At 41.0% G+C, this 17802-nt stretch overlaps 1 protein-coding gene across 2 annotated transcripts in view; it reads left to right on the forward strand.

Annotated features, from left to right (window-relative positions):
• The window catches only part of LOC103715323 (acyltransferase-like protein At1g54570, chloroplastic), a 44425-nt gene that overhangs the window by 13552 nt on the left and 13071 nt on the right, over positions 1–17802 (forward strand). For both annotated transcript variants that reach the window (XM_039129891.1, XM_039129890.1), the window contains exons 6-10: positions 7735–7841; positions 9677–9798; positions 15344–15452; positions 16239–16369; positions 16499–16868. In XM_039129891.1, coding sequence (XP_038985819.1) covers positions 7735–7841; positions 9677–9798; positions 15344–15452; positions 16239–16369; positions 16499–16868 — 839 coding nt within the window. The remainder of the gene's footprint in view (positions 1–7734; positions 7842–9676; positions 9799–15343; positions 15453–16238; positions 16370–16498; positions 16869–17802) is intronic.

Here is a 17802-nt window from a genome sequence, read left to right on the forward strand (position 1 = left end):
TCAGACCCCTTTATCCACCATGGACCCTAGAGTTTTACAAGATATTTTGGAACAATTAGCTGCATTACGAGCTGATCAAGATGAGTTCAAACGGGAGATCCGTGCTCTAGTGCAACACCCTAGGACTCCTGAACCGTCAACCCCAATCGCAGCTTATCCCGAGTTTGGTTTGACCACACCACCTGTAGCTTTTCCCCATCCTCCTAGGAACCAACTTCCTCCTGATCACCAGCGCGATCTTGATGAGCGACTACTTCGTACCGTCCGAGTAGATGCTCCCACATTTGCTGGTCAATTAGAGCCGAGCGTGTACCTTGATTGGAGAGCAGCCATGGATAACTATTTTGAGTGGTATGATATGACTGATGATAGGAAAGTTCGGTTTGCTAAAATGAAGCTTATTAGGCAAGCTCACTAGTACTGGCATAACGTTGAACATAGGCGTGAGACCCAAAGGCTTCCACGTATCACCACCTGGGAGGATATGAAAGAAAAACTGAATGAGAAGTATCTGCCATTCTCTTACCGACAACGCCTTATGGATAGGTGGCAGAAACTAACTCAAGGAACTTCAATTGTTGCCGATTACATTGCACGATTGGAGGAGTTTCACATGAGGTGCGGTGTAATCGAAGAGGAGACTGTTACTCTTTCTAGATTTCGGGCAGGACTCCGCGAAGAGATCCAGAAAGAATTGATCCTCCGAGAGATTACCACCCTTGGCCAGGCATACCAGTTGGCTCAAGATGTGGATACGAGTCCCTGTAGTGAGACGTACCGACTCTCGGTTCTTACCTCCAGGGGCCCGACCTAATCAAAGCTATCTCCCGCAACCCAGACCACTCTCCAACCATCCTACCCAGCCCAGCTCTAGCCAAACGCCGACTAAGCCGTTCCCGATGCCTGCTCAAAGTACGTCAACTGATAAAGAAAAAGGCATATTAGGGTCCAACCCGCCCTCAAGAAGCCAAACCCAGTGTTTCAGGTGCCAAAAGTTTGGCCACATCGCGTCCCAATGTAATGCCAAGACTTATTTAATGACTGAACTGGAAGCAGGAACCCAGGAGACTGAATGTGTCGAAGAAGTCTATGAACCAAACATCGAGGATTTTGTAGAAGACTTTGGAGACGAACAGACCGGATTAGAGTTTGCCCAGCCTACATCCCAATATGAGCCCACTGATCGGAATGACCAAAACCCTAGGCTTCAGGTGGTTAGGTGTACACTAGCCCAAACAAAGACTGAACAAGATTGGCGTAGAACCTCCCTATTTTACATGCTTATTAGGATTAATGGTAAAACATGCAAAATCTTATTTGATAGCGGGAGTTGCATCAACGCCATTGCATCTGGAGTTGTTTCTCGCCTTGGCCTGAAATCTACCCCTCATCCTAATCCATATAAAGTAGCCTGGGTAGATAAGACGTCCATTTCGGTATCGGAAAGATGCCTTGTCCCGATTCAATTCCTATCTTATAAAGACGAGATTTGGTGCGACTGCCTTCCGATGGACGTCGGCCAAGTCATTCTAGGAAGACCTTGGTTATACGATAGGGACGTCACACTTCATAGTCGGTCAAATTCGTGTAGCTTTATGTTCCAGGGTCGAAAAATTATACTGAATTCATTGCCTCCTAGAGAGCCCGACCCTGAGAAGAAGGGTGGTACACCACGAAAAGATGAGTCACTTCACATCATTACTTCGAAAGAGGTAATGAAAGATATCGAAAGCCACTCACCTGTGTTCGCCCTGGTGGCTAGAGTTATCAATGTGGAGTCAAATGCCGAGCATCCGGCCGCCGTAGTTCCTCTGTTGGAGGAGTTTTACTCTGTTTTCCCAAATGATCTTCCAGATGCACTCCCTCCAATGCGTGATATCCAGCACATAATTGATCTCATTCCTGGAGCGTCATTGCCAAATCTTCCCCATCATAGACTCAACCCAAACGAGCACACTGAATTGAAACGTCAAGTTGACGAACTCTTCACTCGAGGGTATATTCATGAGAGTCTGAGTCCCTGTGCTGTACCTGCACTCCTCACTCCCAAGAAAGATGGCTCTTGGAGGATGTGCGTCGATAGCCGTGCTATCAATAAAATCACGGTTAAGTATCGTTTTTCCATTCCTAGGCTGGACGACCTTTTAGACTATATGTCTGGTGCTACAGTTTTTTCCAAGATCGACCTCAAGAGTGGGTACCACCAGATTCGGATTCGTCCTGGGGATGAATGGAAAACTGCATTCAAAACCAAAGATGGACTCTACGAATGGTTAGTAATGCCTTTCAGATTAACAAATGCTCCAAGTACGTTTATGAGGGTGATGACACAGATCTTTCGACCTTTCTTGAATAAATTTGTTGTTGTATATTTTGATGACATCCTCATCTATAGTCAAACTCAAGAGCTCCATCTCTCACACTTAAGGCAGGTTTGTGATGTCCTGCGGAAAGAGAGCTTCTTTGCTAACCTTAAGAAGTGTGCCTTCCTGACTGATCACGTCACTTTCTTAGGGTTCATAGTATCTTCCAAGGGTGTCTCCGCTGATCCAGAAAAAGTAAGCGCGATAGTCGATTGGCCCGAGCCCAAGACCGTAGCAGAAGTACGTAGTTTTCATGGTCTGGCTACTTTCTATCGTCGCTTCATTAGAAATTTTAGTTCGATAATGTCTCCCATTACAGATTGCATGAAGAAATGAGACTTTATCTGGACTAATTCGGCATCCCAAGCATTTAAAGATATCAAGCATAGGATGATCGAAGCACCTGTCTTGCGCCTCCCCGACTTCACTAAGGTATTCGAAATCGCATGTGATGCCTCTGGCGTTGGCATAGGTGGCGTGTTAAGCCAAGCAGGTCACCCTGTCGCGTTTTTTAGCAAAAAGTTAAGTGACGGCAGGTTGCGTTATTCCACCTATGATAAGGAATTCTATGCGGTAGTGCAAACTTTGCGACATTGGCGACACTATTTGCTACCGCAAGAATTTGTCCTGTATTCAGACCATGAGGTTTTAAAGTATCTCAATTCTCAAAAGAAACTAAACCTTCGACACGGCCGATGGATTGAATTTCTGCAAGCCTATACTTTTGTGCTGAAACATAAAGCTAAAGTTGAGAACAAGGCTGCTGATGCGCTCAGTCGACGGATCTTCCTCCTATCCGTGATGAGCACTGAAGTAATTGGTTTTGAAAGGATCAGGGAACAATATACCACTTGTCCCGATTTTAGTGATGTATACCTGACCTTACGAGATGGAGTAGAGAGAGAGCAAGATGATTTCTTTTTACAAGATGATTATCTCTTTCGCTCCGACCGATTGTGTATTCCTCGAACCTCATTGAGAGATTTTCTAGTATGGGAAGTACACGCTGAAGGACTGTCTGGGCATTTCGGAAGAGATAAAACCATTGAAATGGTGGAAAGACGTTTCTTCTAGCCGAGTCTCAAGAGAGACGTGGCCAAAATTGTCGCTCAGTGTCGCACATGTCAACTAGCCAAACAACGTAAACAGAACACTGGGCTTTACACTCCACTACCTGTTCCTGATTGTCCGTGGCAAGATGTTAGCATGGATTTTGTGTTAGGGCTTCCACGTACCTCGACCAAACACGATTCCATTTTTGTACCGGTTCTCTAAAATGGCTCATTTTCTCCCATGTTCTAAGACTTCCGATGCTTCTAGGATTGCGAAACTCTATTTTGACGAAGTCGTTAGACTCCATGGCCTCCCAAAATCTATTGTGTCCGATAGGGATGTTAAATTTATGAGCTATTTTTGGAAAACTCTTTGGCACATGATGGGTACCAAATTAAAATTTTCCTCTGCCTATCATCCCCAAACTGATGGCCAGACCGAAGTTGTCAACCGAAGTCTATAAAATCTTTTAAGATGTCTGGTAGGTGAGCATGCTAGGACTTGGGATCTTGTGTTACCAACTGCCGAGTTTGCATATAATAGTTCGGTCAATAGGACCTTAGGCATGAGTCCTTTCGAAGTGGTGAATGGATATAAACCTAGGCAACCTATAGACTTGATTCCCATGTCTCATCAACATAGAGTCTCTGAGTCTGCACAATCATTTGCTTCACACCTGCATTCATTGCATCAGGAGATCAGCAAACATATTCACTCTAATAACTTAAAATATAAATTCTTTGCTGATTTGCACAGACGTTATAAAGAATTGAATGTAGGCGATTCTATCATGGTAAGAATTAGACCTGAACGACTTCCTTCGGGGATGTTCAAAAAGTTGCAATCTCGTAGTGCGGGACCGTTCAAAGTCCTAAAGAAAATCAGTTCGAATGCTTATGTTGTAGATCTTCCTGAAGACTATGGGATTAGTGCGACATTTAATATTGAAGATTTGGTCCCATACAAGAAATCAACATTCATTCCTTCTGACCCTTTTGTTGATACATCCACTGTTGTTGATCACCCTAATCCAGCACCTGCTATTGAGCCTCCACCTCCACAGTTTCATGCACGCAAAGAACACATATAACATATATTAGATGAGCAGGTTATATCTACCAGGAGAGGAAGCTACCAACGTTACCTTGTTCGGTGGAAAGGTCGACCCGAATCAGATGTGTCGTGGATTTCGCGAGTCGAGTTACAGCGCCTTGACCCTGATCTTCTGGAGCAGTACGACAGCCAGCCAGCTCTACACTCGACGGGGTCGAGTTTTTCCCATCCGAGAGGAGTTGATGGGGACATCAGCTATGTCCCCATTTTATTTGCATATTTGTTTATTTTTATTTTTGGATTTATTTGCATTTTAGGGCTTATTTGTGGGTTATTTGTGTTATTTGTGGGTTTATTAGGATTTATTTTTGTGTAAGGGGATTTATGCAAATTTTGTATTTTGGTCCTATATATAGGGACCTATTTTCATGATTAGGGCTTAATGAAGGTTTAAGAAATTTTCCCCCCACGTATTCTCCTCCTCTTCCTCCTTCTCTTCTCCCTCTTCTTCTGTTTCTGAGTTAAAATTCCACTGAGGTATTCCTTCCGGACTTGGTTCTACACCAGGTACACCTCTATATCACTCTAACCATTTTTCTCAATTTTTATCTTGGTATGCTTCGATATGGACTGGTACGCACCTCGGTACGCCTCGGTATGGGGCGGTATGCCTCGATACGGGCGGTACGGGGCTTGTATCGTCTTGAAGGTATGTTTCGTATCGGTTTCTTTTCGGTATGGTATGGTACGCTCCGTATCGGATGGTATGGGGCGGTACGACAGACCTTGCATCCAAGTATGGTAAGCAATACTGGTTAGCAAATCTTGGTTGCAAGATTCGCCATCTCGGTACCGGAGCCCGTACCATTACCATCCTATTTCAGTATAGGTGCACGGTACGGTAGAAGACAACAAGGTGTATCGAGTGTTGGTATGGTACAAGACTATGTACGGATTTAGTATCGGTCTGGTATGGTACCGATTAGTACGACAAACTTTGCTTGGTTGGTTCACTTACAAAATTGTCTCAAGTCGTGATGTGTACTAGGTTTTGACTAGTAAGATGTGCCCAAAGTTGCGTGGGGCTTGTACAAGTAATGGTTGTCCAAAATAGTTGTATGGGACCTATAAAAGTGAAGGTTGTCCAAAATGCCTAGGCGGTGGAGGCATCTCGAGTCAAAAAAATCTAGAAAATTCATAATACATGATTGCATAATTAAATTATCGCAAGTACATATGTTTGGTTCATAGAGAACACATGAAAAAACATCATATTCTTCCTAGGTAGTGGGCAACTCTCTTCAACTTCTCTCCCTATACACTCCTTTTTTCTTGTTCTGCCCTAACCATCTTTCTCGTGCCACTCATAGTGGAGATGAAGAGGGATATGGGGGCTTAGAGCTATGATGAGGCACATGGATGAAGGGTTGTCATTAGACGGAAAGTGGAATATCTAACATGGATGGCTATAATCTAAAAATGAAACCATATTTAAAGTACTTTTTAATTATGATGTTTAAAACACTTTGATGCACACAATTCAAACCTTATTAGTACCCATGAAAAAAAACATGGTCAGAATTTGAACTTTTGAAGTGATAAATAATATCATAAATAGGTGCCACCTTCATAGGAAATTGGCCAAAAAGCAACTCAACACTTGCTCAAGCTCTCATCTAGGTTTTCAGGCAGCTGCACCGCTTGGTACCTTGGGAAATTGCCAGGCGCCTAGGAATTTGGGTTGCTGGGGCACCTAAACGGGACCATTTAGGCGGTTGCCTGTGACAACACTGGAATGGGAAATATCTCAATTTTTTTATCCGTTTTTTGTGTGCATATCCTTCTAAGTATTGAAATTTGCATGAATACCCTTCGAAAATTGATATTTGCATGTATACCCTTATAAAATACTTGTTTTGCGTGTATACCCTCCATTTTTTTCTTACATGTATGCCCATCCCATCTAATGCTGTTAAAAAATTTGCAGTTTAAAATTAAAAATGACTGAAATACCCCTAATAGGTAGATGTGCAAAAAAATATTTGATAAGGGTATATATGCAAATAATACTTTGTGAGAGTATTCATACAATTCATATATTTATGAGGGCTTATATAAAAAAATCTAATTTTATTTTTTCTATTTTAACCTGTTTTAGTTTTCAGTGAGATCTGTTAACCTGTTTCCACTTTAGAAATAAAAATATATTTTTATAATTTTAATTAATTTTTAATTTACATAAATATAATTTTGGCTAATTATGTTAACTGAATCGTTATATCAAAAGTATTCATACAAAAATAGTGTTTTATGAGGGCAGGCAAGTAAATATCAATTTGGAGGGCATTCGTGCAAAATTTAATATTTAGAAGGGTATTTATGCAAAAATCTAAGAATTTTTTTGTGTGTATACCCTCCTAAATATATGAAATTGCATGAATATCCTCTAAAATTACTATTTTTATGTCTACCCTTATAAACGTTTCTTTTTGCATGTTTATCCATTGATGGTATTTTCATTATTTTAATTTTAAACCGCCAACTTCTTAACGGCATTAAATGGCAAGCGTATACATATGAAACAAGTATTTGATGAGGGTATACATGCAAATATCAATTTTGGAAGGGTATTCATGCAAATTCCAATATTTAGGAGGGTATGTATGCAAAAAATTCTTTTTTTATTACAATAGAAAACTCTTGCATTTTGATCGAATTTGTTTTAGGGCTTCTAAGCTGGGCCTCGAGCAAAAGATTCCAAGAAAATGTGGAAGGGTGCCTTAGTCAATAATCTATCTTACAAACTAGTGGTTGCTTCATTTCTTTTAAGGAAACCTGTGATAGCTGTGTGATTACAGGCTCATGTTAGAAAATATGCATTTTGTTTTCTCATGATAACAGCAGCTTTTAGTGGCTCTTTCAATAAACTGTTTTTAGGGGAAAACTAGTTCATATGAGCAACCAATACATATGTTTTTCTTTGCAATAATACAATATTATGTCATATTGTATATACTTGTGCAGTTGTGCTAATTAAGTGCTTTTATTGTGCATATTTTTTTTAAAGAATATTTATATACAATTTGCTAAATAAATGTTTTCCATAACAAACATTATGTGTATAAATCCATATAGTAAATGAATTAGAACAATAGCTTTCATTGATACAGATCATAGGTTCCAATGTTACAGATAAATTATTTCATAAGGCATACAATCATTGCAATTTTACTTCTATAAATAACGATTTTTCACTGTTTTCTAGGCAATCACATGAGGATGTCATCAACTTATGCAAAAAGTGTGCTTTCTCTTCAGAAAGCCGCTTGGGGACTATCAGAGAGCCTTGCTGATATTCCGCCTTGTCTTTCTGTGAGTATATTATCTTAGATTACATATCCAAACATATAGTCTTGCTCTCTTAGAAGTTTATTATCTTTAATCAGTATGAAGTTTATATAATATTTGATTTAGATTTGTTATGTTAGTTATTGTTAATAGTTTTCAAAGGATACTCTGGTATCCTAATCAACTTGACAACTTGAATACATTCCAAACATAATGTACATAGGTTGTAGAATACTTGTTTGTTCAACTTTTTTTTTTTTTGATTTAACTGTTTTCCATCTATGGTTTATCTTATTTCTAGCAGACTATACCTGACTAATTGAAAGAAATTGGATCCTCTTTTATCATTGACTTTTAGTAACTTATCACCAGCAGTAAGCACGTGCAATGAATGGGGGCAACACATGGATGTGATCTCAAGATTAAAATATTCTAAATTTTATGTTACATGATATTGTGCTCCTACTTTGGTTTCTATTTTTTTTTAATACTTTCTTATAGAGGTGGCAATGGGTCAGATTAACTTCCATCATTTAGTCAAACTGGCCTTGAACCAAACTGAATTTGACATGCTAGCAGGTTGGGCAAGGCCTACCCAAACAAGTTGGTGGGTCAATTGGGTTGGCCCAGACTTTACATATACCCAAGTCAATAGTCGATGAAGTCATTCTCTCAAGATGCAAGTTAAATGTTGCATTACTATAAGATGCATTTTTCCTAAGCAATACCAGATGTCTGGATCATCTAGATAAGTAAAAGGTATCAAGGAGTAAGAAGGTGGGCTGGTTGGATAGCAGTTCCACACAAGAATCAAATCCATCTACAAAATGATTAAACACCTCTTGCTCAAGATTGGATTCTTTCCATCAACTTTCTCATTGATTATGGGTTATATTGATATATTTAGATTTTGAACAGAATTTGACTGCCATACAAGGCCTACTAAACCAATCTGAGGCTCGTCTAGTCGACGACCAGTTCGGTATGATACAAGTCTATACCATGCCGTGCCCGGGCATACTGAAATAGGGAGAGGGCGGGGGAGAGGGAGGAAGAGAGGAAGAGGGAGAGAGAGGGGGAGAGAGAGTAAGGGAGGAAGAGGGAGGGAGGGGGAGAGAGAGAAAACCCTAACCCTACGAAATTGGTGGTCAGAGAAAAGAACAAGGGGAGAAAGAGGGATAGGGAGAGGGTGGAGTGGGAGAGAGAGTTCAATCGAGAGTCATGCATATTTCGTCTTGTCGGACTTGGAGTAGGAGTCATTGTCGTATGATCACGCTGGTAGATCTCCCCATCATGGCATTGCCATCACCGTCACATGATCTCCCATTATGGCGGAAGAGGGGGAAAGAGATCAACTGAGAGAAGGAGAGGGAGAGATATCGAGCGACGATTAGGACCACAAGCAAGGGTAGGGGTGGGGGGAGTGGCTCGAGGGTTAATAAGGGTCGAACCACCCAGACCGCCCAAACCATTCCGGTTCGGCTAACCTTGCTGCCATGTTTATAGCTTATCAAAGTTCTTTCAGATTGTAATTAATATGCTGATAATGTAGCTATTAATGTTATGATGCATATATGTGTTTTTTTTGGTGAGATTATATGTGCTTCTTCAAACTTCAACAACCAGAACTATATTTGCCGCACGTGGATACCTGTCTTGCTACAACAATTCATTTGTTTTTGTTCATGATATAATAGAAATATCTAAATATGTATCTTTCAGCATTTATCTCAACTACCATGTTTTAGCATATTCAGGTAATCCTGTATCTAGAATTTTTTAACTTTAATCTGGAAATCCTATGCTTGAGGCATTTTGTCTTTTCCAAGGGCAATGCATTAGTACATTTTGTTTTGCAGTTTTTGGTTAATATATTACCAAAAGAATCTCTTCTGTGGAAATTGAAGATGCTAAGATCAGCATCGTTTTATGTCAATTCTCGTCTCCATGCTGTCAAAGCTCAGGCGCTGATACTTGCCAGGTACTTGATATATTATTTTCTAATATAATTACCATAGGTGTAGGAAAATAATGTTGACAATGAATTGAAGAGTTTTATGGAGTTTGCATTATTTTATAACAAATTTCAGAAAAAAATTGCCAGCCTTGCCCTTTGTTTAATTACACACTTGTAGTGCTGGAAATTGGCTGAATTTGGGTCGAGCAAATATGAGATGTCAAATAGGCTCAACCAAAAAGTCCAACCTAAATTGATGTAAAATTAGGCCCTTGTGAGGTGCATTTCCAGGCCTATGCATTTGATTGGTGTTTCCATTTATTGTGAACATTGTTTGGCCCTTTATTACAATAACTTTGATATACTTGTGAGTTGTGACAATCAAATAATGCTTCTTCAATTGCAATTGACATAACCAAACATTTCAGAAAAATATAATTAAGTGCACTTGACAGAAAGATGATCCCCCATTTTTTGTTTGCAAAGTAGATGATCCTCCGGTTTCCTAAGTTTGGTAAAATATGATGTATAAAGAACTAGTTCTTAGTTCATATGAAAAGCATCTTCTTTGCTGCTTTTTTAATATAAAAGCAGAAATTTTGGCTTTTTTTGTTTCTGATCAAACAATCATCTGCTTATATCTCATTATCTCATGTTCATTTTAATACAACTTGAACAAGGATATGAAAGACCAAGAATTTAAGTAGTGTACTCTACCAATCCATACCGGCTGTGCTATATCAGGCTGGAACCAGTACCTGGTTTGCCCTCCTTCTTGTGTTTACCAGGGGATGTGCGATACCTATTAAGGCGTGCTATACACTGTTGACCCCTTCCCTAACAATTTATGCTTTTGGGTTCTAGTGGTTAGTTTTTTTTCCTTTTTTTCTGGTAACATGGTATCAGAGCTGAAGGTTATAGGTTCAAATCCCCATTCGGGCCATTTTCTTTTTCTTATTCACTTGTTTGTTATCTGGAGTCTTTTCTTCTTTGACTTGTTCCCAATTGTTATCTTGGGTCATTCTTGATTTATCTATGACTTCCCATTCATGGTCTGGCCCACACATGAGGGAGGCCAGGGTCGTTAAGCCCCAACTTTCATGACTAACACCTTATTAGCTTAAGCTTATGGTTTCTAGTGGTTAGTTAACAGTGGTATCAGGGCTGAAGGATATGGGTTCAAATCCCCATTCAGGTCATTTTCTTTTTTCTTTTTTAAATTCACTTGCTTGTTGTCTTGAGTCTTTTCTTCTTTATCACATTCCTGATTGTTATCTTGAGTCATTCTTGACTCATTTATACCTTCATGTGCATTGTCCAGGCTGCACATGAGAGGGACAACTGGTGTTGAGGCCTAAGTTACGTTGTTGACCCTTTCCCTAAGAGTTTTAAGCTTTTGACATCTAGTGGTTAGTAACAGTACTTACACTCGTTATAGCTTGTATCGACTAGGTTCCTGTATAGCTACTGAAACCAATACTTCAAACCAAGGTATGCTGAACCGACCGGAACCGATCGGTTCAGCCTGTACCGAACCGGTGCCGACGTGCACCGGTACGGTACAGCGTATAAAAACGGTTCCGATCCAGTTTGGGTCGGAACCGGTTGGTTCCATATTTGTACCGGTGCAAACCGGGCCGATTCGCATCGGCCCAATTATTTTTTCCCCACGCACTCGCGCGTGGGGCAGCACGCCCCGCGCGCTGGGAAGAGCGCCCACACGGGTTCCAGCCCGCGTGGGCGACTCAATACCTAATGCCACTCTGTAGCATTTAACGCAGATGCGTAGATTTTTTTTGGAGAAACGCGCGCGGACGCGCGACCGGTGAATCGGGCGCCCGCGCGCGATTTCCTACGTCGGAACCGCGCCCACGGCAGCATGCCCACACGGGCTGGCAGCCCGCGTAGGCCATTTAATGCCACTCTGTGGCACTTAACGCGTTCGTGCGCGTCCGCGGATGAGCGCGGACGCGTTGTTTTTTGTTTTGTTTTGTTTTGTTTTTTTTACGTCCGCGCGCGCGGGGCCATGGACGCGGACGCGCACGCGGGGCCGGTTCGGTACCGGTGCTCACCGGTATGTCGGTACGGTCGGTCCGACGAACCTTGCTTCAAACCTTGTGAAGGATACTATATGCACAGTCATGTATCTGTGAAAATCTTAGACCTAAGTTTCTCCCTTTTTCTTGTATCAGATACATCTCTTTTTGGAAGAAGGAAGATATGCCATGCTGAAATAATCTTATATTTACTTGTATCTGAGAGCATGAGGAAAGAGTTGGATGCAAATTATGTTGTGTTTTCTTCTAATAAAATCAAATTTTGGATTGTCCATTTTAGAATTGGTTAAATCCATAACAATCAGTTTCATTTGTAGAACCTGAACCCACCCAATCCTATATTATCTTGGTTTACTTTGCAGATCCAACCTCATTAGCTACTATGTTGCTTATCTTGAAGGTTCATCTGATCTATTTTACCGCCCTTCAGTCAAGGCTCGGAAAATTATTGTCACGCCCCGAGCCCGAGGCGTGGCAGACGCCGCACGCCCGTACGGCGGGCCGCGCAGGCGTGCAAGGCATCGGATTACATCAAAGCAAATACAGATGTTTAAAACTGACATAAATATTTAAGTTATTCAAAAGCAGTCTTACAAAATTTCAAATAACATATGCTGACGTAAGTCAAATACTCTAATCAATCTAACTAAAGGATCAATAACTGAAGAAATCGTCGGAAAATCTAGCGCACTCCTCAATCCCGTGAGATCAAGCCTCTGGATCTGAAAAATGGAGAAAACAGAATAATGAGCTACACTAGCCCAGTAAGCAACAAAATACCCCAAAGTGGGGTTAGAGCATATCAGATCAAAATGCAGGATAATGTCTGGAATAAATAACATCATTTTACTGTTTTCAAAACTTATTATCATTTTTCCAAAAATATGATATCAGAATCTCAACATGATAGGCTACGACCACGTAATCCAGTGGCATGGGTTGAACAAAGTGCCAAATCCACTATTTTTATCCACCGATGGCAGCCGGTGTTGCACAAAAGTGCCAAATCCACTATATTTACCCACCGATGGCAGCCGGTGTCCAGAAACCACTATTCTAATCACCAGTGGCGCGGTGTCGGAACCGGTTCCTCATAGATTACAAGTCGACTGGTCCAACGTATAATCCCCATTGGCGGGGCCAGAACAGAACAGAATAGATCATAGCCATGCTGAGAATACATATATATAAAAACAGATTTCATAAATTTTTCAGTCATAGTTTACGGATTTCAAAGCATAATTTTCAAATGAAATTTAACATGCCAGACCCATTTTACTAAATACAAAACATATTTCAGAATTTAATCTATTTATCAAATAATTTGGAAATCACACTCGAAGTATTAAGTTACTTACCTCTTCTCGCTTAATCCCTACTTCAGATAGGCGGAACAGGTTCACCTGTTTAAATTTAATTAATTTCTTGTTAATTTCAGAATTAAGCAAAATCCAAAAATAATACTATTGGACACGGCCCAACAGGGTCCAGAGTTGGCCCATAATGGGCATGGCCCGATAGGGCCCATATCGGACACGGCCCAATGGGCCCGCATAGACCCGGCCCAATAGGGCCCCCAAAGTTGGCCTTTAAAAGGATCATTTATGCAATATAATTTTTTTATAAGGATCAAACATAAATTGCGGAAGACTTTTTTTTGTGGAATAATACACTGTCAAAGGCTTAACTGCAAAATTCCATTTATTGGCCAAACGGGTTCAGGTTTCGGGTTTCGGGTTTCGGATTTCGAGTTTCGGGTCTGAACTGGATTTCGGGTTTCGGGTTCGGATCTGAACTGGATTTCGAATTTCGGGTTCGGGCATGAACCGGATTTCGAATTTTTGGTTCGGGCATGAACTGGGCCCAAGTTGGGCCCACAAAGGTATGGCCCAACTGGGCCCAACCGGACTGAACTGGGCCCAAGTTGGGCCTGAAATCGATAGGGCCCAACGGGCCCAGTTTGGCCCGTGATGGGCCTCCTTCCCCAAATCCCCCACGGACAGGGAAGAAGGAATAATCGGAAGAGAAGGGGGCGGCAGGGTGGCCGGCTTGGGTGGCCAGGGGCGGTCGCCCGGTCGACGGCCAGCCGGCCGCAGTAGCGGTCGGCGGCCGTTGCGGTGGCCGAAGTCGAGGAGCAACCGAGATGATCTCGGTTTGAGGGGCCGAACAAAGGAGGAAAAAAAATCATGTTATTTGGCATGAGAACAAAGATAAGGGGGAGGGAGGCTCACCGGCGATCAACGGAGATGGCAGATCTTGGCCGGGGGAGGCTCGATCCAGTGGTCAAGCAGCGGCGGCGGCGGCGCTTCCGGAGAGGAAGAAGATCCAGAAACAGGGGAAAGCTTGTGAAGGGGCTTTGGATGGCGCTCGGCCGGGAGAGCACGCCGGTCACCAGACAGGAAGAGGAGGGAAGGAAGGAGAGGAGAGGAAGAGTCGGAGGAGGGCTCGGAGGTTTGGGAGGAGGAGGAAAAGAAAGGGCTTTATAGCCCTTTGGTAACTGCTCTCCGCCGCGTGAATCGCGGCGGTCGAGCGTGATCCGCGGCCGTGATTGGCCGCGGTTTCACCGGAAAAGGGGGGGTGCCGCGGGATGCTTGCGGCGCCTTGCCCCAATTGCTCCCGGAGGAGCCGGAGAGGATCGCCATCGCGATCCTCTGTCCGGTTCCTCCCATATTAGGATCGGGGCTGAAGTCGGCTGGGGCTGCCGACTTCAGCCCCGTATCCCACAATTATAAACTCTGAAAATTCTACTAATAACAATTTATCTTTTGTTCACTATTCGCTAGTAGGAGGAATTATTTTGAAGTTTCTACCAAATAGTTTTCCTTTTTTTCACGAAGTCTCTTTTCTTTTCCGAAATTGCTTTTGCCAGATTTTGGAAGTCCTCTCTCCATTTAACTTGAGGGTCTTTTTTGAGATGAAGACATTTATGTTTCATGAACTTCTTGTAAGAAGTTCTCAAACTTAGACAGACCACACTGTGACCAACAAAAAGCTGACCCTTAAGAATGAGATGTTGCTCACAGGTCAAGGTCTGGGGAAGGATAAAGTATTACTGTTAAGCCATTTGTGCATGTTCTACCATAAACAACTAAATTTGGTTACTTTAACATTTTAAGTCTTAAAGTTCTCCAAAATTTGGGCATCTGGAGCTTTGACAGTGTTTTGAGTCTTTTGACTATTAATTTTTGGTCTCGCTTTTTGGTAAGCCATCTTTCTTCAGTTTGCAGCTGCATGGTGAGCACAGAGAAAACTAGCCTTTCATCTATATTTAGTTCCAATGCAGTTTCTTTTGTGATATATCACCAGTATATTCATATTCTTGTCATAACATGCATTATTGTGCTGCAAGCTACTCATTTTTTCCAGGACTGCACATGAGTAGCCAGTCTAGTAAGATATGTTTGTGTATGCTTCTTGCAAACTGTACATATAATCTATGCATATTTGGTAAGAGTGTTCAAATTTGATGACATATTTCCAGAATGATGGGGTTGACATTGCTGTCCTTTTAGTGGAAGGGATCAATTGTTTCCCAGCCGTGAAGAAGCTGAAAGACTTTGTAGTGCACTGCCAAATTGCAGAATCCGTCATTTTAAGGATGGTGGTCACAACATTTTCCTGGTACGGGTGCTGATTCTTTTTCTCCTCCAATCTTCTTTTGATAAGCTTTGTCAACACTTCTTGAAAATGAAAAGCTCCTCTGGTTCTTGTGGAACATGAAGAAATTGTGTTGCCATTTTCTCCTTTTTACATAGTTTTTCTTGAACCCATATCTTGATCTAAATTTAATAAATTGAAAGAAAACTATAAACTGTACTTCAATCAATATCCTGTAATCATCGGTCGAACATTGCTTTAATAGATGTAAGTGTCTAATTTATTTTATTTTAATTTCTCATGCCAAAAAGAGAAATTAGAATAAGGCTTCTTGGCCACGGTTATATTATGTTCGATACCCAGTGAAGCTTATAGCAAAGGAGTTCATTATCAGATTTTTTATGGTTATTATGCTAGATAACTAGTGATGCTTATAGCAAAGGAATTCACTATCAGAAACTTTCTATCTATATTTATCATGAAAATCAGAAGGTTTTTTTGTATTGAACCTATGATTCTAAATCTAGGCTTTTAGGGGGTTGGAAACCATTTTGCTCAGATATTTAGCATGTTTTGTTTTAATTTTCTTGCATATATGATGTGAAAATATCTGATTGACATGTCGTTCAGTAGATATACTGTATCACCAGATGTTCTATATGTATGCTTGAACTGCTGGGTGGAACATAAAGTTGTCAATGTCTGCCACTGAAATTATGGTACCATTGCATTTTATATATGAATTGTGATTGATTTTTCAGCTCGTGGCTAATGTATATGATTAATGGCAACTATCTCATATTGATGCAGGAAGGTGGCATCGATTTGTTGACCACAATAAGGGGTGCTGGTTATTTCCGCCGTTCAAGCCAGTTAGACTATGTGTCAGATTATTTATTGCTTACTCCTGATGAGTTCCAAAAGGCAACAGAACAGTACAGGTACAAAAAGTTTTCATACATTGTTATGGTATTACTGTTCTTTTCGCTGTGGAATTCCAAGATTCTTGGTCAAATTCTTCCCTATATTCCATCAAAAGTCTCTGATGGCTTAGCATTTATGCGGTTCAGATGGATTGACCTTGCTATGAGCCCGGTCATGCTGTCAACTTTAGAGGATGGCAGAGTAGTAAAGGGCCTTGCAGGGATTCCTTTGGAGGGACCTGCTGTGCTTATTGGGTACCATATGCTGATGGGTTTAGAATTGGGTCCTCTGTTCACAAGGCTCTTTCTTGAAAGGAAAATCCATCTTCGAGGCATTGCTCATCCATTTATGTTTGATAGGGCTTCAGAATTGCTTATGCCAGATTCATCATCATTTGATAGTCATAGACTTTTGGGTGCTGTTCCTGCCTCGGCGGCCAATTTCTATAAGCTTCTGTCAAGGAAGTCATTTGTTTTACTGTACCCTGGGGGTGCACGTGAAGCTCTTCATAAAAAGGTAACTTGTTATCATCATCATAGTCATTTCTTTAGTAAGATAACAATTAGTAATTTGTTCTCAAACTAGCTGCTTTCCAATAATAAGACTTATGAGAACTGGATTTCAAGATCTTTAATATATTTTTCCTAAGCATAACAGATTTTGAGATAGTTGAGAAGTTCTCAAACAGAAAAGTTGGCAAAAGAAAATCAGAGATCCAATATGTATTAAAGCATGGCAGGATTAGGAAGAAGATCCCTAGGTTTATAGATTTAGGATGAAAACATTGAAAATTATGTGTTGGTGGATAAACAAAAATGTACTTGAATTTAGGCTAAAGTTAACTAAATAGGTGGTTCTTATGAGCATTTTATGAACAGTGTCCAGGGCTATAGTAGGGGAATCCATAATCTGATTGAGATTAATGAGCATCTTGAGGGACCTTACCAAATTTTAGCGTGGTTATAATTGTACTTAGACCTGAACTTGGTTAATAGTTGAACAGGATGGCTAGGGCCTTGAGGATGGCAAGGACCTCGAGTTCATGGCTCTAGGGTCTGGGAGGTTCTTTGAGGTCAAGAAAATTGGATAAGACAATGGGCATCAGGAAAAAAGAAAGAATAAAGAATAGCTAGTAAGACAAAAGATTCCCTTCTACTGAGATGAAGACCTTATATAAAAAAGTATTCAGCCCCTTCTCTTTGGAAATAAGGGCTACTATTATAAGTCTAGAAGGATCACAAGACTGTTGTGGACCACTTTGTCCATCTCGGATAGGTTTGGACAAGGGTCGGGAGATAAATGGGTCTAGATCCCTAGTTCTTGGTTCTCCATATTTTCTATTATTTTCTTTGAGAAATTTGAGTTGAGTAGATTGAAGAAACTGCTTTTTTCTCTCTCTGATCAAATCAGTGAAAGAGTTTGATTTGCCTTTCTTAAAAAAATTTCTATG

Source organism: Phoenix dactylifera, chromosome 9 (assembly GCF_009389715.1).
Source record: "Phoenix dactylifera cultivar Barhee BC4 chromosome 9, palm_55x_up_171113_PBpolish2nd_filt_p, whole genome shotgun sequence".
NCBI lineage: Eukaryota > Viridiplantae > Streptophyta > Magnoliopsida > Arecales > Arecaceae > Phoenix > Phoenix dactylifera.